A 21,845-nucleotide genomic window follows, 5' to 3' on the forward strand; every position below is an offset into this window, starting at 1 on the left:
TGTTTTTATTTGATTCAAAATGTGAATAGGTATTTCCACTGGAAAAGGAACATAGGGGAGGTTTGTCTGCACGTCTAGAAGAATTCTGGCCACCATGTTCAGGACAGATGAATTAAAAGTGAAGCAAGTACTCTTTGAATGTTGATGTTTTGGAGCGGCATTTGAGAAAGGGTAGAGGGACCAAACCAGTCTAAGTAGAACATAAACAATTTTTAAAACAAATTGAGAGTGGAGTTGATTTTGGTATTGGGGAACTGGCTTAGATGATCCAAAAGACATCTTTTATTCCCCTGTAGCTCTATAACAATTATTTTCCAGAACAATTGCTTCTGTTGACAACTTTCTAGTAAACCATACATGTAGTTATATATATATATGTATATATCTACTATGAGAATTTCATTCTCCATTCTATGTGAGAAGGCTACAAAATCACAGAAAATAATGTCCATTTGGGGGTTTATTTCTACAAGAGAATGGCCAGATATTAGCGTACATGTGAGAGGGCGATTTAAAGCAAGATATTGCTGTGTTCTTGCCCACCTCTAACTACAGTTATCTTCTTCTTTGTTTGAGAATAACCTCAGACTTCCCATTATTTTTAATCAAAACAGTCTTATATGTCTAAATGAGACATAAATGCCCGTATAGCCTCCTACTGGGAGTTAGTCACACAATGAATTTTGTTGATGAATTACTTTAGATAACACAAGGTCAAAATAATTTGTCATGCTGCTATTGCAGTCCTATCATTTTCTTTCCCTTAGTGAGAGATGTTGGAAAAAGAAAATAAAATACAACAGTTGCCCTACTTTTTTTTTTTAATAGTAACTGGCAAGAGGATGCTCAGGGGATGCTGTATATGTGTCTGGGGTGCATGATCATATATTTGATACTGAACTATGGTACTTGAAAGAGAAAAAAAATATTTTGTGCAAAGGGCATTCCACATATAAACATTGTTGAGACACATCCAGGCAATTACCTGGATCTGGAGGAATTACAAGATGAAACCTGGTATGTGTAAGTCCAGATGCTGTATTATGTTTTGTGAGTTTGCAGGATTTCAGCACACAGCAAACAGAACTGCTGGAAGCATTCAAAGTTCTTCATTATACAGAAGAAAGAATGAAGAGCAGCTTTGTATTTATTATTTTTCAGTAATGGCCTTGGGCACCTGCTCTAAATGTTGCTGATTTAGGTTCAGTTGGTTCAGGTACTTCAGTTTACCTTCCTACCAACAGTGTAAACTGACTGTCTCAGTTACAACATTATGAACAGTTTCACATCTCTTGTTTCAAGGGAGTGAGCTGTGCTGCTTGTAGGGATGAGCCAGAGCTCTGAAGGGAGAAAAAAGAGACAACAGTAAAGAAGACCATGGAAGAGACTCAGATCAATTTGGTACTCACTAAATATATTTTCATCTCATAAAAAAAAAAAAAATCAGTCTTTGCAACATGTGGAAGTAGCAAATGTAGCAAACGCATCCTCTGTCTTCACCACAACCCTTCTTCTTGGCCAAGCAACTCAGGAGGTGGAGGGATATTGTTGCTATGCTCTAAACCAAGAAGGATTTTTCTGTATTTTATGTGACAACATGAAATGATACAGTATTGGAGAGTTTTCTCGTCAATGCAATGGCAACATCAATACAATCTTGTCAGTGGAATGATGGTGCCAAAGAATCCATGATTGTTTCTAGTGTGCTTGAAACTGGCATTTGACAGCAAGTGAATGAACTGCAATGCAGGGGCCTATTTAGACATGTCGTCAGACTTCCGAGGCAATGCTAAACTGCTTGTTTTTCTCTTGTGCATCTGTGGAATCTAAGCAGATGCAGTCTCTCGTTCTATTTTCGCATAGTTGGCACTCAAGAGAGCCACTGGAGAGAAGTTTTCTGGGGAAAAAAAATGGAAAAGTTATCTATACAGACATCTGAACTCCTCCCTGCTGTGGAAATAGGCTCTGTGCTGTGGCTCACATTAGGGGTAACAGCCAGCACATGATTTTTATTACTTGGCTGCCTTGGCTTAATACTTGGTTTTGCCTGAAGAGAGTTGGTGGTTGAAGATACATTGCCTCTGTGGAACCACAAACTAAACTCTAATAGAAGACGCACCATCCTGTGGGAAACCTTATGTTTCACAAGATCTGGCATTAATCGGTTTGAGCTGTTTGATGTTTCATGCCAAAACTAATATCAAACAATTTCAGTTTGTTAAACTTGGACCTTGAACTAAATGTCCAACCTGTCCAGGTCCTTGTGAACTCTTAACGTGTATCTTCCTTAGTCACAGAAGGAGAGCTCCATCTGGTTTAGTTTCTGTCNATGTGTTACCTCCTTACCTTGCCTACCTACTTTGCCCTGGGAATTCAAAGTAGTAGTAAACATGTTCATTTCTTACTATTAAGTCAGTAAGTACTTTACTCCACCATTCCTTAAATCTGAGCATTGAGAAAGCCTGCAAAGATAATAGATTTACTAGGTGTGTTCAAATGTGCAAATAAATGAAAAAAACCCCAACTTTACAATGGTGATAATTTGGTATTTGAAGATACGAAGGGTTATAATGGTGTGGCAAATGAAAGCTTTCTTGGATTAAAGCCACTGCTTATGTAGCTTGATATAATTACAAAGAAGACAAATTGTAATTTGCTTCTCCCTTTGCTCTAGTGTCTTTTGACATGGACTTTGTCATTCATAGTAAGATGAAAATCTTTAAAGATCTTTAACCTATAACCATCTCTTACACTGTCTTCTGCTGTATGTGTGCTGGCATTTACCTGAAAAATCCAAGGGAGTCCTAAATGCCATTAGAACCATGTTCATTCCAGCTGTTTGCAGGACTGTATAGGTCAACCAGCCAAGGGGCTTGACTTTAGAGTTTTGGGATCAGTTGCAGCTTCATTGGAGGGTTGAAATTCAATCTTAAATCACTGTGCTGTAACGAGTTGGCACTAGGGGGTTCATTACAGTAGCTGGCTTCTTCCCTATCGTGGCTACCCATGGACTGTAACTGCATTTTTATAGTGTCTCTTTGGTACAGATGTAGCTGTCAGCCCCGAGTATATCACACTGGCACCCATAGTGTGCTGGGAAGTGGGACTGTTTGATGCCACCTTTTATATCACTGCACTCAGGTGACCCTGCAGAATAAATATTAACAAACTCTTTCTTTCATGCTGATGAGATTCTTAAATAATTTACTGTTGACTTTCTGAGCCAGGTCCTGCAATCTTGATGTATTCATGGCTTTTTTTGACTTCACATGAGTTTTGCAGGGCCAAATCTGAGGGCTTGGCCTCAGTTTGTTGAAAGTATGTAACAATGTCATATCAAATCCATCACTCAAAAGCTTTCTGGACATCTGTAGTGGGTTGACCCTGGCTGAACGCTAGGCACCCGCCAAAGCTGCTCTGTTGTTCCCCTCTGCGACTGGAGAGAGAAGATATAATGAAGGGTTCATGAGCTGAGACGAGGACTGGCAGAAATCACTCATGCTTACCATCACTGGTGAAACAGACTCAAAGTGGGGATATTGATTAAATTTAACAATCTAACAAAATCAGAGCAGGATAATGAGAAGTCAAATAAATCCTAAGAAACACCTTCCACCCACCCCTCCCTCCCCCCCCGCAGCAGTGCAGGGAGACAGGAATGGGGATTATGGTCAGTTCATCACAGGTTGTTTCTGCTGCTGCTCAGGGAGAGGAGCCCTTCAGCTGCTCCCCGTGAACTCCTCCAGCATGAGTCTGTCCCACAGGCAACAGTTCTCCATGAAGTGCTTCAACATGGGTCACTTTTCCCTGGGGTGCACTCCTTCAAAAACAGCCTGCTCCAGTGTGGGCTCCTCTCTCCATGGTCCAAGCCAGGACCCTGCTCCAGCATGGGCCTCCCACGCAGTCACAGCCTCCTTCAGGCTGTGGTGTGGGCTTCTCCATGGACTGCAGGGGCACAGCAGCTCCACCACAGTCTGCACCATGGGCTGCGGGGGAACCTCAGCTCTGGCACTTGGAACACCTCATCCCCCTGCTTCTCCACTGCCCTTGGTGTCTGCGTTGTGTGTTCTCACTCCGCTCTTCTCTAGCTGCAATTTTCGTCTGCGCAATAACTTCTTTTCCTTCCTAAATATGTTATCACAGAGGTGTTACTATCATTCCCCGTTGGCTCGACCTTGAGCAGCAGTGGGTCCATCCTGAAGCTGGCTGGCATTGGCTCTACAGGACATGAGGGAAGCTTCTGCCAGCTTCTCACAGAAGTCAGCTGTGTAGTCTCCCCGGTACTAAAAGCTGGCCACACAAATCCAATACAACATCACTGGTGTAGCTGCAAGGCTTTTGTAGTACACATAATTAGAAAAAAACCCCACATTTTTTTCCTTAAGAATTACGTGTTTTGTGCTTGTTTGATAATGTTGAATAGTGATATTAAAAAAATTAAATATATTTGTAAAGATTTGGAGAAAATACACTAAAGAAGAGAGCCCTTTCAGCATCTGCATAATCACATCTGTCGATTTTTAAGATCTGACATTTACCAGCTTTCCCTATTGTACTATGGTCCAAATTCTCTGATGAGATCAATTTCTTTGCCATTCGTTTAGTGGGGTCTTCTGGTTCTGAGATGTTAGAACAGTGTATTGGGTTCCAAAAATAATGGAACACATATTCCTCACTGGTTACCTACCTTTTTTCTTAAACAGTTATTGAAAAACTACTCATAAAATATTGATGACTGACACTTTTTTTTTCCTCAGAAAAACATCTATTATTTTGCTAAAATACCACGTCTGCAGCAGTATTATGTGCTAGCACTACCATCACCCTCCAGTGAACTTATTTGCCAAAGCACTTACCAGAATGGTAGAAAGACCTTTACTTAGTTCTGAGTATTTTTCATATGAGTTGAACTGTTGAATAAGAGTAGCATTCATTGTTGAAAAGCAGCACAGACTCTCTTAAAAAAGAGGAGACGTTTCTTATTGAACCTGCCTTTCTTTCTTTGTTTCCATGCTTTGGTCTTCACTAATCTTGGCTACTACTCTTTTATCGAGTGCTTTCAGCATATATATTTCATTCTTTTTATATTTTATTTTAAGTTACTCAAGTGACAGTCAATTGCCTATCTGACCAACACTGCAAAGGAACTTTTGATATTAGATCATCAGGGTTTTTTTCTTCTTTGGCACTTACTTGTCAGAAAGCTAACAGTTTCTCTTTTGCTCCATTAAACTGAACTTACTATAAATATTAATGGTTTACTAAGAATCTTTTTTGACATTCAATAATTTCCATGACACATAATCTTATAAATGTATTTAGTGAGCTGCTATGTGGGATTACCACCCAAAATCGCCCAAAAGCTAGTATTTCACCTAGACAAGTGAATTCAGATCATTAAAAATCTAATGGGAGTTTTCTCTCCAGTCAGATGATTGCTTTAACTGTCACCAAAGATAGAAAGAAGATATTTATGTCAATTTTTAACATTTCATTATGACACAGATTATACTCATCTTTGGTTATGAAGCTCTGTTGAAAGATAGTAAGTTACAGATGGGGCTGTGATCAAAAGTAAATGTTCTCCCCTACTTTGAAAACCTGGCATTTCTCTCATGTTAATCTTATCTTCCTTTTTACTGAAGTCAAGCTTGTCAGTAAAATTCTGAAATCACAGCAAGAGTATAAAATCTGTATAAAAAGCAGTTTATGCATTAACAGTTGGGCTTTGATGCAACTTATTTATTTACTTATTTATTTTAACCTTCTTCTTTCATCATCTGTTAGTCTTCTATTAGAATTCTTGGACTGTAGCATGTGGTAAGTCAATCTTTATTCTCCAATGCTGGGGTTTTATCCAGTAGTTTGGAAGCTTTTTGATGACTTTCCCCCTTAAATTAAAAAGTGAGTATTCTCCAAAATAATATAAAAGTATGATGTGAACATGGAGCATTTGCCCCAAGGTTTTACAAAAATGTTTTCTCAGTGGAACATCTGTCAAGAAAAAGCCAAATATATGCCTAAGGGTGCTGGAATGTGAAGACAGACTTTAAGTCAAATGTGACTAGTGCTAAAAATCACCTTGATCCAAGGTCTTCTCTATGTCAGCTGAGTGTTCTGGCTACAAGGTGGTGTAAGAGGCTCCCTCTGCTCCTCTTGTGCCCCACCATTTCCCTCATCCTTGTGTTGGTGTGTAGCTTTTTGGGAGCATGCACCAATGTGGGCAAAAATGAAGGAAGAAAAAGGGCAGGAAAGTAGGAAGGAGGGATGGGATGGGATGGGATGGGATGGGATGGGATGGGATGGGATGGGATGGGATGGGATGGGATGGGATGGGATGGAATAGAGGGATAGGTTGTGAGGGAAAGGTGAGTGCACTGCTGAGCTTAGCAAGGGTATCCTGGGGCTTCAGAGCAGAGGGGACTTAAAGCTCCAGGTGGGCTTTCCTGGAAGAGGCTTGGGAACAAGTTCAGTTTTTAACTGTTGCATCTACCAAACTGGGCTGAAATGTCTGTAATGCAGCACAGCACATTGGAACTAGTGGTAATAGTAAAAGGTACAACAGTCCTCAGAAATTTATCAGGTCCAGGAAACTCTTCCTGAAGCCATAGGTTAAATTTATGACCACAAGATGAAGCTGAGAATTTTGGAGAAAACGTCTTTATTCTTAGATGCAGCAGTTAGTATGGGTAATGAGCTGTATCCTGGAACTTTTCCTGTGATAATTATTAACATCATCGACCAACTCCGAGTCTCACAGGAATAATTCAAATGTTTCAGATAATTCCTGACTTCAATTTAGAAAATGAGTGCTCTGGACTGTAATTTTTTGATTCACTTTTTTTTTCTTTTTTTGTATACTATTGTCGTTTTTTAAAGCTGAGTCCATTTGAAACAGGAATGATGTCCATCTTGGGACTCATAATAATTTTTCTCTTTTTTTTCCCCCTAGCTTTTTAAATTGTTTTTATTTCAAAAAAAGGTTTCAAAGCTATATAGTTTTACTGCTCTGCAGTTAATAGGTATTTAATTTTAAGGTTTTTGTTAAATTTCTTGAATACAAGTTTGTTAGGTTTACTATGAATACTCCTCTGGTTGTTATAATTTCTAGGGATTGTTTTACTTGACAGATTGAAGCAACTTTTTAATATCAAATGCAGAGTAAATTATACTTCCCAGCTTTGTCAATTTAGTAATTTACGGGGTATCAAATTTGCAGTTATATCATTAACCTTTCATTTATATTAAACAATTTTTTGTTCTTCTGTTTATATCAAGCCACTTTTAGTTTTTTTCTTGTATGAAATGATCTTTTACATATGAATACTCTTTGTCTTGATCCAGTGACTTCTTCTGTTATGGATGCAGATCTATTTATTAATCTCAAACTAACGTCATTTATAAAAGCTTTTCCATTAAAATATAAAAGTGACTGTTATCTCTGATGTTTCTGACAGAAGAAAAAATTGAGTTTTAACACTTATTTTGAAAAGTTGACTTTGTAACTCCACTGTGGTGTCTCCTCACTCGGACAGCTTCTGATATGTATTTTGAAGCATAATACAACATGAGCATTTAAAGAAGGGGTTTACTCCTTAGGGCATGCTTGTTGAAGCCTGCTTTCAAAAATGTTTTTTGATCTCTCTGTTGACTAAGACTATCTTGGTGATTTGTTTCTGTAGATCCTATGCAGCATTGCTGATTGCTGCCTTTTATTTTGTTATTCCTTTACTATAAGCTGCATATGGGTCATTAAGATTATAGTTTGCCCTATTTCTTCTGTTCAGGATGTTCCAAATGTGCTGTACATCTAGGTGGAAAAGATCAAAATTCCAACAGATTAGTTCATCTGAGCTCTTTGCTGCTCTTAACACAAAAGGGCCTGGGCATGGCCATGAGAGAAAGTTCAGCCTGAGTCACTTTAGTGGAGTCCTGTCTTGCAGCGTAGTACCTTCTCCTTGCACTGTGCAGAAAGTGGGACATGGGGAATGTTTGAAAGACTTAGCAAAATAAAGAGGTAAAATAACAAGACAAGTGTGGCACATCTTCATTAAGTGAACTGATACAGTCCCACTAGAGCATTTTACTTCTAGTCGTAGTCTCCTGAGTTACACTTTACATTACAAGGTTGTTGGTGATCATGATGACTAAATAACAAAGCACTCCCTTGCCAGCAGTAGTAAGAAATATCATGTCTCCTTTTCCAAGTGTTGTTATGGTAAGAAAATGTTATTTCCTATTATCTTTGATAGATTTTTATAAGTTCTCATGAAAATTTTTTACTCAACTGGAAACCAGACACTCAGTATTTAAGTTGCCCAAACCAAAGCCTCCTCTTTCGGGTTTTCATTCCATTTCTTTGGTAATCATTAAAAAAAGTATCAAACAACAATTTATTGTGGACTCTCCCAAACTTTGTTGTCTTACTTATCATGAGTAGTAGAGGTGCCCACCTCTCCCAAGTTGTTAGGGAAGTGGTACGAGAGTAAACCCCCAGAGGACCTCAGTCACATCAAGCATACCCCCTTTCTCCAGCCTTGGGCTCCTCTGCCCTTCTAAGTTGATATCTATCTTCTAGCAATGGGAGAAGTTGAGCCAGATAATTTTGGCAACCTCTGCTTTGCTGTCAGGGTTTCAGGTTTTTTGGCTGTTTTCAGGAGAATCTGAAAATGGTGATGAAAGCAGAAATTCATGTGGAAAAATTTCTCTTTGAGAAAAACAGCCTCTTAATCATCAAAATGTTTTTGGTGAAACATTTTGAAGTACTCACATGCACATAACTTCAAGTGAAACCATCTGTCACAGTGTCTGCTGCTTTCCAACTGCACCATGTGGCAGAGGTTAGTCTGGTGGCCAATGCTGGCTACTGAGACTTTGTGCAAACAGAGATAGTACTGGCTTTTCATCTGTGTGTAAAACGAGCCTGTAATGGTGCATAGTTACCTATTTCCTTCCCTTTATTCTCATGAGTTCTGCGCAATGAATTACCTGAATCACAGACCGTTAGGGAGTGCTTTTATTCATTTGCACAGAGCTAAAAGTCTGCGGCCTTCACTGCTGCTTGGGGACCCTGCTGGGTGAAATATCAGACATAAGAACAGAAGTACTCAGATGTTTTCTCTGTTCAGTGCATATTGCTCATGGTATAAAGAAAACAGAACTTAATGTGTTTCCTCTGCCATGATCATGAATTACAAGGTTTTTTACTTCTACCTGTACTACCTGCAAGAAGGTGTTATAATTTAGAAAAAAGTAGCAATTTGAGCAGGATAGACATGCCTCCTACCTCTTTATTTTCTTTATATTCCAGCCCCTCTCTCCCCCTCAGCCCCTGCTAATGTATTCTGTGGGCTTTAGGGATGAGACAAATTACTCTGTGTTGGTGACAAGAGCAAAATAAATGAGACTTAGCTATGCAGGAAGGTCTCACTGCATAGCCAGATAGTGAGAGCACTTGTTAGTGGGGAAGGAATGCTACTATATGTTTGGCATCCTGCTTTCAGGGCTCCTTCAGTGATTTCATGCTGTCACTGTATATAAAAATAAAGAGCGAGCCCTGCAGGCAAGAAACACAAGCAGCTCTCCCAATTCTGGATAAGTGCCATAAGCAATAGGCAGTAGACTCAGGTTTCTGCTTGTGCTCTCTTTTTGACTCACTAAATGCAAATTCTTGTTTTCTGCCTGTGACACAGCCACAAGGAGAAGCTCTCTCTCTTGGTATCCTAATGGATAGGAAGTGGAAGGAGAAGAATAAATACTTCAGCAGGCAGCAGGAGAGGAAATTGAACCTTATTTCTCTGTGGTTGTGGTGGGTGTCTTTACCAGAATAAACCATGGAAATACTAATTATTTTTGAATGGCCACTGTACTATTTTGTGGGAGCCCTAACTTGCCTGCTAGATTTATTCAAAACTTGACTGGCAGATATCAAGGAGGTGCACTTGAAGGCAAACGGTGTCTGATCCAGTTTAGGCATGAGCTGAATAATAAGTCTTTTTAACATGGGTCTGCTGGCAAAGTGCAGTGGTTGCGTTCGTTTATGTTGCGGTACTGTGTCTTTTAGGCATTTAAGGTGCTGATCTACATGGATCTGAAAATTTCTCTGAACCACCAGTTTAAGAAGGGACACATACTAAATAGCTTCATTCATACCTGTGCTGCAGCATTCACAGCCGTGCTTCAGGCTTTTGCCTTTCAGATAGCTCTAGGTGTTTCAGTGCTACATAAAATGCCTAAGGGCATTCATCTCTTGCAGTGAACCACCTGTTTGAAGTGAATCTCCTGAATACCCACTCTGGGCAAACCCTTATGCTCCCTACACCTGCGCATTCATGTGGGTCTGGGGAAGAAGCCAGCCAGTAGCATTGTGGATGGTAGTGAGCCATCAGAGTTTTCTACCAGGTTAACCAGGCTTATTGTGACCAGTGGTCTTCCCAGACAGTTCACCCATAGCCAGGGATCATTTGGAGTAGCAGGTATATTGTTTATACACAGCTGCCCTGTTTCACAGCTAAGGATGCTTTAATGGAGGCAATCCTAAGCCAGCTGGCTTCAGTGCTGGGAGTGTGATGGGACACGATTTACTGGTGCAGGTGAAGACCTAGGCTTCAGGGGAGTTTCAGCAAATTCTAGTCTGATTTGACAGCTCCATCCTCAGCTCACTAGGCCACATCAGGGCTCCAGGATGAAGACACGTTGTCTCTGAAAATTGGTGGTCTATAGTGGTGGGAATGAAAAAGGCTCTGGCTCTGGTCATAGATGTCATAAATGTCTTCCTATGTGATACAGGGCAGGACTCTTGGTATGTTGTTGTTCTACCTGTGCTAAAAAGAGTTTTTCAAAACTCTTTATTTACCATCTTGGTAAATAAATAAATAAATAAATAAATAAATAAATAAATAAATACATGGGATTTGGGGCACCATTGTAGCATACTGGGTGATGTATCCTGTGGTTTAGGGAAGTTACAGGCAGGATTATTTCCAAATGTGGGTTCACCTGAGAGAGCTCAGTAGAGAGTGGTAGGAAGAGCAAATGGTTCTGAACTGTCCCTTGTGAAGTCCCAACTAGACCATTATTGTGAAGATCATGAGTCTACTATGAGGTGAACACATTCACCTGACATTTTTCTGTGGTGTTCCATCTGAGATTCTCCCTTACCTATGACATAAAAAGGATAAGAATTTCTGTAAAGATAGGAACATCATATGTGTCCAAGAGGATAATATCACATTAACATTGTCTGCTGCATGATAATCTTTCATTTATGAATACTGGGCCAGCTGTTTAGCTGATAAAAGTCACTTCACTGATTGCAGAGCAGCTGCACTGACTTGATGATTCACCTTTTGTTCATTTCATTGTTTAGATTTATCATATTTATTAACCTCAGCAGAGAGAATATGGTTTTCAAGTGTGGTTAAGGGAGGATTTTTGTACAGAAAAGATGGATTCTGCTCTCAGTGACAACCTAGCCCCATCTTGCAGGTAAAGATTGAATCTGGTCATTATGTGTAAAATGAAATGGTTTATGTAAAATACCCACATATGATAATACTTTGGTTGGTATTCATAGAGCCATGCTTACTCCATCTGTCTCAGTTATAAATATTTTAAGTGCATATTTTGGTAAATTTTAGGGTTTGTAACAATATAGTAAAATCAACTAGATGCTAATAAATTCTAGCAAGCACAGAAACTCAGTTATTTCTCTGTAGGAGTCTTTTTAGTTGCTTAGGAATGTCTTGCTACAGCTGCAAAAATATTGAACCAAGTTTAGACTTCAATAAATGTGCTGCTGAGAAAGTTGATTTTGTATATTTAGAACAACAGACTGGATTGTCAAAAAATGAGTAGCAAATGTGTTTGCAGAAAAAAATTTGTCTGGCTTTTTTCTCCCTTTTTTGTCTAATGTTTAGAAATGCAGAATTGCCTAAGAACCACATGCTGATGCAAGGGTGAAGCTTGATGTTTCATAGCTTCCTCCTTTTCCACAGCCTTCTAAATCCAGACCCAAAATGCTGTGAGGACAGTGGGAAGAGAGCTATTAGGCTGCCACCATTTCTTTCTGATCTATAGTTGTCCAAAGTAACCTACTAGCTTTTGGTAGAGCACAGTTAGCTCACTAGGCTGTTGGTTTTAAAGCAGCTAGCTCTGAGGTCTTTCAACATTTTCTGCAGCATTTCACTCCCTGAGTCTATGCCTGTGCCTCAGGTAGTGAGGAGACTGCAGCAGTCTTCCCTAATTCCTGCATTTAGGAACTCCTGGGATCATACCCAGTACCACATCCAGGACTCTTATGAACCTGCTCTGCTTTTTTGGACCTTTAGGAACAGATTGAGGAACTTGCAGTCAAGTCTAGTTGAAACTAAATTTCAACAAAGATATGGAAAAGAGAAGGAGCATGATGATATGTCAGTAACAACAACAAGGTTTGCATAGCTTTGCTCAAACTAAGTGAGATTCTGTTTAAGACAAATTTTTAATTAAATGAAATTTGTCAAGCCTTAGAGTTTCCATAACACAAGAATAAAAAAAAAAAACCAACAAACTTGTCTGCGTTTGATTTGTAGAGGTATTTTTGTATTATATGTGGTTTTAAAAATATTTTCTGAAAGTTTTTTCAAAGTGCTTTTTTATTAGAACTGTATGTTGACTATATGTAGCTATCTTCAGATATCAGTGTTCTGACAATGCTGACAAAGGCTACAGACAGGAACCATAGTTTCAGAATTTTGCTATACTGTTCTCTGGTGAAGTCTGGTGCAAAAAAGAAAATGTTAAGTGTTCTGTCTCACCCATAATTAAAAAGTGGATGTTCTGTTTATGTGTTTTCTTACAGCTGGCAGCATTAGAGAGACAGATCTTTGACTTCCTTGGTTTCCAGTGGGCTCCTATCCTTGGCAATTTCCTGCAAATAATAGTTGTGATTTTGGGTTTGTTTGGAACCATCCAGTTTAGACCTCGGTATATAGTCGTGGTAAGTCTCATTTATTATCTTTTTTTTTTTTTTTCCCAATTGGTTTTAAAACCTGTCATATTACAATACAGAATTTTCTTGGTGTCAAAACACCAGATGGTATTTCTGTAAAAACTGCAGAGGTCTCCATGTCTTTTTGCAAATTTAGGACTACTGATGGGCTTTTCTGAGATTTTGGAAGTCATCAAGAATAGGAAACCTGGAGAAAATGCTGTCAAAATTATAACTATGATACAAGTAAACTAGACTATGCATAAATGAAGAAATCAAATACAAATTGTGGTTATTTCTTCAATAGACAAGCAGAATCAATGGTGATTAAAAAAATCTTTGTAATGGCCAAGTTATATTTAGCTACATCTGTTTAACATGGATAAGCAAGGATGGTAGAAATTTCTTTGGTCCTGTGACCCATGGGTTCCAAAGAAATCTCCTTCTCTCTTACGTGTAATTTTGTCAAGACCTGTATTTATGGCCTTGACCCTAAATTATTATTATTGTAGATTGTCTCTGATGCTTGTAACTTGAAACTTCACAGTTATTTTTTCCCATGTTCTCAACATAGCAGGAATAAAAAGCATTTTCAAAGCCATGAAGTAAACTACCAATAAAAAAATATCCCTGTTCCTCTCCCACACTCTCTCCTGAATAGATAAATATTATGCATTACCTGACATTACCTGCACCTGGAACATCTTGGTTATGTTGTCAGTTATGGATTTTAAGAGGCTGAACTTATCATTCTTTTTCCTCACAAAAGAGTGAAATAAATGTCTACTGGGGAAAACTAATTAAACAAATACTTAAAAAACTTCATCTTTTCTAGTTAAGCCTGGAATATTGTAATTCTTTGCCATGTCTTAAAAGAGAAAGTAAACTAAAACTGCTCCCAAAGTTGTACTCACATTAACTAAGCTTACAAGCAGACTCTGACTATGGTTGGAGGACTGGGCATCCTTATATTGATGCTTCATGCTCTCTGTTTTATGCATAAGAAGCAAGTGAGGGTAAGCATCTGTAAAATTAAATAAGAAATGCTTGTCTGAAGTGCAACATTACAAAATTTCTTGCCCCTCAGGTTCAGCACTGCTGTTCAGTAATGCAAGCTCTCCTTTAATTTCCAAATGAAATGCAACAGATGTTGACTGTTTCTTTATCTTTTCCAATATAAATTAACATTTTAGGCTATATTAAAGTGTGAGGTTTTTTAAAGTAAACTCATAATTAAAGAAAGAAACTCATCACCAGCAAAACACTGTTCTCAGATTTCACTGAACTTGTGTTCTGATTAATCTTTAAACATATATTTAAGAGCTCAAGCTGCAGTAGGTGCAAATACTCATTATTTGGGAAGATCAAGGCTTTAGAGCAGCTTCTATCTTTTACTAACACAATGTTCCCAGTGAAGTAGTAGTAGTTTGAGCCAAATCCTGAAATCTGAAGAGTGAAGGTACACAAGGTGCCTGGAACCAGCCTCACAGCTCAACACCAGCAGAAGTGGGTGGCTTGCGTTTCTCCCTGTTCCCAGTGTTCTTTTCCCTAGCTGAACACTTTTCCGTATCTTCCCCACCAATTCTGACAGCAGTTAACTGGATTCTTCAGTAAGCCATTTCCACTCGAAAGCTATCAGAAAACCAACCTAGTAAAAAGTGGGAGAGTTTTTTACTAAACTGATGAGCTGAAACCAGTTTGTGAGGTTCCTGGTAGTTGCCAGGGCCAGCATAAGGGAGGGATTGGGACTGCACGGTCATGAACAGGAGTATGGAGGTGGAGGGGAAAGGAGTAGCTGCAAGACTTCAGTTGCTATCTACAAACTTGTCAGTTCAGCATCTTGCCTAGCTTCACCCTCAGGCTGAATTCAGTTGATTCCTCAAGCCAGCATAAGCAATAGACCCTTAGCTCAGCTGCTCCTTCAGTCCCTGTGCTGTTCCTTCATTTTCACCAGCACAAGCATCAATTCAACCCCTTGGTAAACTGTCAAACCAGAACAGATCCAACTGAAAAGCAACTGTTTTCTTTCCTGGTGGTAACTTAAGTGTAGGTCAGCTCTCTGACACATTTTGCTTGTTCCAGCAGAAGGAAAGAGATGCTGGGGGAAAACGGGAACAAGTAGCTAAAGAAAAGAGAGTACAAGGAGTCTTTCTACAGCAGTGCAGGGTTACACCAGCTCAAAGTGCTTGTTGAGGTATAGACTGAGGATCTACCAGGCTGTATCCATGACATGCTCCTCAGAATGTATGCTTCCTAGGGCTGTCCCAGCCACAGCAGTACTTTGCCCACTGTCCACAGAAGCCCCAGAAAAAGTCAGTAGTACAGACAGTAAAGACTCTTACCAGTGCCAGCTCCAGGCTGTCTTCACTAAGGCAAAAGGGAATCTGAATGGATCTCTCCCAAGGAAGGGCATAGCTCACCTTCCTCCTTCTGAAATCCTTTGAAAACACTTGTTAGAGCAGTAAACTTCTATTACTAACTTCAAATAGAAAGTCTGTTTAATGTAAATTTCAGTATTAAACACAATGCAGATAGAGTCCTACCCAAGCTCTCACTAGTGAATTAGGCACCATATTAACTGAGAAGCTTCATGGGCTTCCTAGTCCATAACTGCACCCTCAGCCATGTCTAAGCCCTTGAATGTATAAGTTGTTGGTGTCCTGAGAATTTGGTACTGTGTCTTTGGCAGAAGTAATGGGTTAAGTAATGGTTTTATGTACTCTGGTTGCTGAAGCTTCTGATTTAGGTTAAGCTTAATTCAATGTCACTGGAAAAGTAACCAATTACTTCAAGAAAATTATGCTTAGTATCCATTGTCTTTTCCTTAAGACTTCCCTGGAATTCTACCTTACTAGTACAGATGATCCCATACAAAGATAAAAAATTGAAGTAAAGTGTAAATCATGTCAGATAAAACAGTTTGCTTCTGTAAGCTGTCTACACAAAATTGATCTGGCACATGTGAGCCCAAATTGTCTCCATTTTATTCTGTCGTACTCTGGTGGTGATCTTGACTTAAGCTGACCAGGTCTAGGGTCGTTGTTTTAATCTCAAAAGAATGTTTTTCATCTATCTTCTGTGCAATGAAGTTTGCGCCTGAAGGGTTTCCCTGACAAGAGAAATTACACAAAAGCTTTCACTTTGCCATCCTGTGCTGCATATGTCATGTTCTCTCTCCTCAAATTTTAACATGTGTAAGGAATAGGAAAGTAAGTGAATAACTGTAATACATGTAGGACTATAACTTGAAGGACATCTATACTGCAGTCAAATGTGAGACTAGTTCTGCAGGCACAGTTGAGCAGGCTTTTGTTGCACATATGCAGAGCCAAGGAATTCATTGAGGGCTGTAATAAAAACTGATAAACACAATAGCAGCTGCATGCTTCTAACTCTCTTCCACTGCTGTGGAACCCAAGCTACTTACTGTATCACTAGCATTTAATGAGTACATAAGTTACAGTCATTTCTTTGACAGCAGCATAAGCATAACCATCATAGATTGAAAGTCTGAAGAAAGAAATTAGTTTGAGTGATGTAAAATTTGTCATGAGAGCTTTCTACCAAAAAAATGTCCCACTCTATAAGAGCTGTCATATAATAGCTGATTCACAAGGCATCTCCATTGAATACAATTGTCATTCAAAGTAGTTTAAGGTAGTGGCTCATGTCATCTGTCGACGGTCTTTCAGATACATGGATGGTAATTCTGAAATAAATCTAGAATTTCACTTGCTCATAGCTAAAATTGCGAGTCCTCAGAGCTTAGGAAACAGAGAAAGAAGGAGCAGCAACATTGACTTCCAGTGTCCTAATTAGTTTAAATCCAATAATTATTTCTAATACATTTTGTATTAATTAGTAATTTAGATAAATTTTGTGAACAATTTGTTCTGTCACTAAGCGAATGTGCTATTTTCAGTATTTGAATATTTTTTGACTGAATTAAATCAGTGCAAAGTTCTCAGGGGACATAAGAGTGCAGAGCTGATTCCTAATTTTCCCATATTAGCTCATTTGAAACTTGCTCAAACATTTGTAAAGAAGAAAAAAACAGCTAAATTTCAGCTCTAACTATGCTGTTACACTTGCATCATGAAGCTCCAGAGCTCTGCTGTGATCCATTTCCCTATGCATGCTTTTCCTTTCTTAATAGAACTTGCTGTAAGCAGCAAGATTTCCAGGCTGTTAAAACTGATTAAAGATGATGACAGGATACTTGTTAAAGTTGGGGATTTTCCCCTTCTTCTACTTCTTATATGGAACTTCAAAAGGCTCCTGAATGATGAATCATACAGTTAGAATTTTACAAACCAGGCCCAAAGCTGAATGAAAATGTGTTAGTGAAACAGTGAGGGATGAAACTAATACACTTAGATAGGCAGAATATAAGGTGGAAATCTCTGCTTTACTTGCCTTAATGTATTCCAATAAATAATATGATATATAGGCAATACGTTGAAAAGCCAGGAGAGATTTTCTTAAAAAAACGTAAACCAAAAACCACAAAAGCACAAGAAATGCTGTACAGGATACTTTACACTGTACTCAAACAAATGTTACACAGGCAGTGAAAACACATATGAAATATTTAGGCTTCCAGAATTACTCCTTCAATATCCTTCCTGGTAAGCCCTGTGTTGTTACTGCTCTATCATGTTGATTTATGCCACTTCCCAGTACTTATAAGGCTCTGCAAGTACTGATGCCTCTGAGGCACATCCAGGTATTACAGAGGGATGATCTGAGTTGCTCCTTTCCCTTGAAGTGTCCCTGAGTCAACTGCATTCTCCCTAGGGCCCCCTACCTTGTCAGAGTAGTTGGCACACTTCAGATGTAAATATACACTTGAGATACTTTACTCATTACAGCTGAACTTATTCTCCAATCCTTGTAACAAACTTAGAAAATTGTCTTTTTTATTTACCTTTCAGTTTAAGAAACCATCCTTTGCATTTTTTGCTTAACCAATTCTTTTTGTGACTTTGTGTCCATCCAATGTGAATGATTTAACTCTAGAAAGGTTTGTATTACACTGATACGTGAAATGTATCTCTGCATCAGTTTCAATATGACCTGTAAAGTCAAAAGATGTATAGAAATCTCACTGTTGTAGAGAGGCTGGCAAAAAGAGCAAAATGGAAAAAAAAGGGATATAGTACATCAAGGGGGAGATAAGCAAAGATTATGACCAGGTCCTAGATCCTTCCACTAGAAGGAATCTGTTACAGAAACATCCACATGATTTTTTTAGTGGTGCATCATAGTGAATGCAAAATAAAAACCCCAACTCTTCTTCTCAGTTCAACCTATGTGGAAATTTCCTTCTTCATACCAGATATGATGAAGGTTGTTATGCTGAGCATGAGGCCAGATGAGCTGGGGGGACTGAATGTGGCTGGTGAAAAAGAACTGGTGCAGAAATCGCTGGATGTGGGGTAGTAAGAGTGAGCAGACACAAAAGGATGGACAGGATAATGTTTAGGACATGTAGTGGGAGAGGTTGAATGGCAGATCACGTCATGAAACAGGTTAGATAAAGTGCCTTGGAGGGGAAATGAAGCCTGAGGATCAGTGTGGACCTGATCAGATGTTTCAGACCCTAGACATTCCCATGCTGAGACAAAATAGTCAGCATGCATGAGCTTCCTACAGAAGATGGCAATTTGGGCTGTTTCTCTGCTAGAAAAAATAAGTGTTCATCATGGATCTAAAAGTTAAAGCTTTCTTAATGACTTAAGCAGGTGTTAGCGTGATGCCACATCATGGAATATTGCTATAATTTTTTTTAAGCTAGAAGGTGAATACACATAAATTTACACACATACATGTAATGGTCAAAAAGTATTACAAAATTTTCAAAAAGAAACACTCGAAAATTTAGGAAAAATTTTATTAAAGTCCTTCTTTGCAATCTTACTGTGATCCTTTTATATATTTGCAATTCTGAACTGGATAGATGTATTCCAATTCTTACTATATTGTCACCTCACTTTCAATAGAAAGGACAGATATTTAGGGGTTTTCTGGTGATCACAGCCAGGGAATAGAAACTTGATTTGCAGAAAACAGAGGACAATGGGAAGACTGAGGCACATGCTAGCAGGAATAAAAGTATTGCTTTTGCTGTGAAGGCTGCGCTATGTAACTGAGATTTGTCTCTGCTCTCCAACACTGAAATCCTTTTTGACACAAAATGAGTCACTTGAACCAAACTTGTCATGCTCTCTGTTTTCCCCTTGCATTCTGGGTTCTTTTCTTGAGACCTTGTGGTCTGATTTGCACAAGTGCTGCATGCTCAGCCACAGGGAGCTGAACACTGAGTTTATAAAGCGCTGTATAACCTCAAGTGTTCTGAAAAATGAACTCTTAAGCACCTCAAGTTGGATGTCTGTAATGTATGAATACTTCTGAATGTAAGCTCTGCATGTATCAGAACATCATTTGCATTCTGAGAGCTGTATCGTTCCCTTATAACACAAAATAAATTACTTAATGTTTGTGCAGCTCCTGCACATTACAGCAATGAGCATCTTAGTAAACCTCATGAGGAAATTAATATTCTATCCTCAGAGCAGGGTCTGAGTGACAAGGAGAAATGAAGTATTGAGTTAGCTGTTTATAAAATGTGTTAAGGGAGGTAAGATCTTTTAAAATAAAAATATATCTATGATGATTTAATTAAGGTTCGCATTGTATTGCACATCCACAAAGTAGAAAAATTAAATTGGCATAAATAACCCAAATTCTGACAATTCCTAATTTTGCTTTCTTGCTTTTGTTGACTTATAATGTTTTGTTTAATGTAGTCTTCCCTAACTGCCTATGAAACTATGCAAGATAAAAAATCTGCTCCTTGCATAATATCCAAAAATATGTGTTTTCAAATATGGACAATAACTCTCTTAAAGAAATTATGTAGTAGTAATTACTGAATAGGTAATTATTATGTTTATAAAGCAAATGGAGCTCAAATTTAGACTTCTGCAGTTCAGTGAGAGTGTAGGAAGAGCCTCTCCATACACAGCAGCTGGGTTTCGAGGTGTACACCTGCTTTGCACCTGCACTTCTCTTTCAGAAATCCTCACAGTGGATAAGGAACCAAACCAGTTATAACTGTAAAACAGCATAGCCTGGCCTGGGAAAGCATGTTCAGACAGGTTTTGCCTGCATAGTACAGAGTTGTCATTGGTGCCCATGAGACAGAATGAGGCCATTAACAGATTTGGCTTGGCCTGGCAGATCAAGCAGGATTCCTTTTGTTGTGGTGACAGATTTAGTTCATGGACAGATAAAAAATTCTTTCTTAAAAAGGCGAATTCTCCTGAATAGTCTCAATTCTGCTTTTTACAAGCAACTGGCTTGTATGAATAGTTCATTAATTTTGAACACTCTGCACATAATATTCTGAGGATAAATGCTGGAAAATCAGTAGCTTATGATGAGTTACTACACAGCCAACAAATGTAGTAAAATGTCATGTACTCTTTTAACATAATCTTATGAATAGTGCAGATATTATACTACTCACAGATCACGGCAGCTTTGTCTATTTTATAACAACTTAGCCTTCAGTTGCCACACTGCTCTTCTCTGTAAAACAGAGGAAACTGCCCAGGAGTGTTGCTCTTATTTTGTTTATTAATTGCCTACTTCTTAGGCCATAGCCATCTCCTAGCTGTCTATGTATCTCAGAAGAAATTATATTAAAGCAGTCCACAGATTTGATGTATAGAAATGCATGGGAGCTTAATCAAAGTGGGGAAAAATTCAATCCTCTTCACCCGAGCCTTTTGTTATACATCACAGGGAGGGGAAGGAAGAGGAACAAAACCCAAAACTGAGCAAGAAGTCCAAACTGGTGGCACCTGTGCAATGCGAATGGGATCCAGCATGTTGTAGATTACTATGTCGAGCTTTAATGATTATATTGAAGCAAAACAACAGCATGTTAACCCTCATCTGGTCACAGCTAATTAGACTTGCAAAGGCTCTTAGTTCTTCACTGTGAAGGTTATAAGTGTGTAAGTGTAAATGTAAAGTGGTAGTGCTGCTGCTCATTGCATTTTTTCAGGAGGATGTAGCTCCTGCGTGTTCGGGTGGGCACTTGGCCCATCAGGCAGAAATGCTTCTGAGGTGGACTGCCCAGAGAGTTCACTGGGAATAGTTTACAGCTGTATGTTAGTAAACAGTAAACAGCATCTGTAAGGAAATAGTGACAGTCTATTGTGCTGCCAATTAAGACACAAAAGATCACAGAATCAGCTAGGTTGGAAAAGACCTCTGAGATCATTGAGTCCAACCTTTGACCTAACACCACCTCATCTACTAGACCATGGCACTAAGTGTCACATCCACTCTCTCTTAGAAAACACCTTCAGGGTTGGTGACTCCAACTCCTCCCTGGGAAACCCATTCCAATGTCTGATCACTCTCTCTGTAAAGAACTTCTTCCTAATGTCCAACCTAAACTTCCCCTGGCGCAGCTTAAGATCATGCCCTCTTATCCCACTGCTGGTTGCCTGTGAGAAGAGCCTGACCCCTCCTGGCTGCAGCTTCTTTCAGGTGGTTGTAGAGAGTGATGAGGTCACCCCTGGGCCTCCTCCAGGCTGCACAACCCCAGCTCCCTCAGCCACTCCTCGTAGGACTTGTGCTCCAGTCCCTTCAGCAACCTCATTGCCCTTCTTTGGACATGCTTCAGCACCTCAATGTCCTTCCTGAACTGAGGGGCTCAGAACTGGACTCAAGGTGAGGCCAAGCTGAGTTAAGGTAGACAAATTATTTGCCCATTCATGCTGTAGGTGGAGTATGAGTTCAGTACGACATTGGAGAACTCAGAAGAGATATGGATACATTCAACTGTTAAGGTTGCTTT

At 39.1% G+C, this 21,845-nt stretch overlaps 1 protein-coding gene across 2 annotated transcripts in view; it reads left to right on the forward strand.

The window, feature by feature from the left end:
• Window positions 1–21,845, forward strand: part of NKAIN3 (sodium/potassium transporting ATPase interacting 3) — a 345,000-nt gene that overhangs the window by 152,243 nt on the left and 170,912 nt on the right. For both annotated transcript variants that reach the window (XM_027894327.1, XM_027894328.1), the window contains exon 2: window positions 12,842–12,979. In XM_027894327.1, the coding sequence (XP_027750128.1) occupies window positions 12,842–12,979 (138 nt within the window). The remainder of the gene's footprint in view (window positions 1–12,841; window positions 12,980–21,845) is intronic.

Source organism: Empidonax traillii, unplaced genomic scaffold, assembly GCF_003031625.1.
Source record: "Empidonax traillii isolate 1590-97213 ecotype Southwest subspecies unplaced genomic scaffold, ASM303162v1 scaffold425:size1421777, whole genome shotgun sequence".
Taxonomy (NCBI): Eukaryota; Metazoa; Chordata; class Aves; order Passeriformes; family Tyrannidae; genus Empidonax; species Empidonax traillii.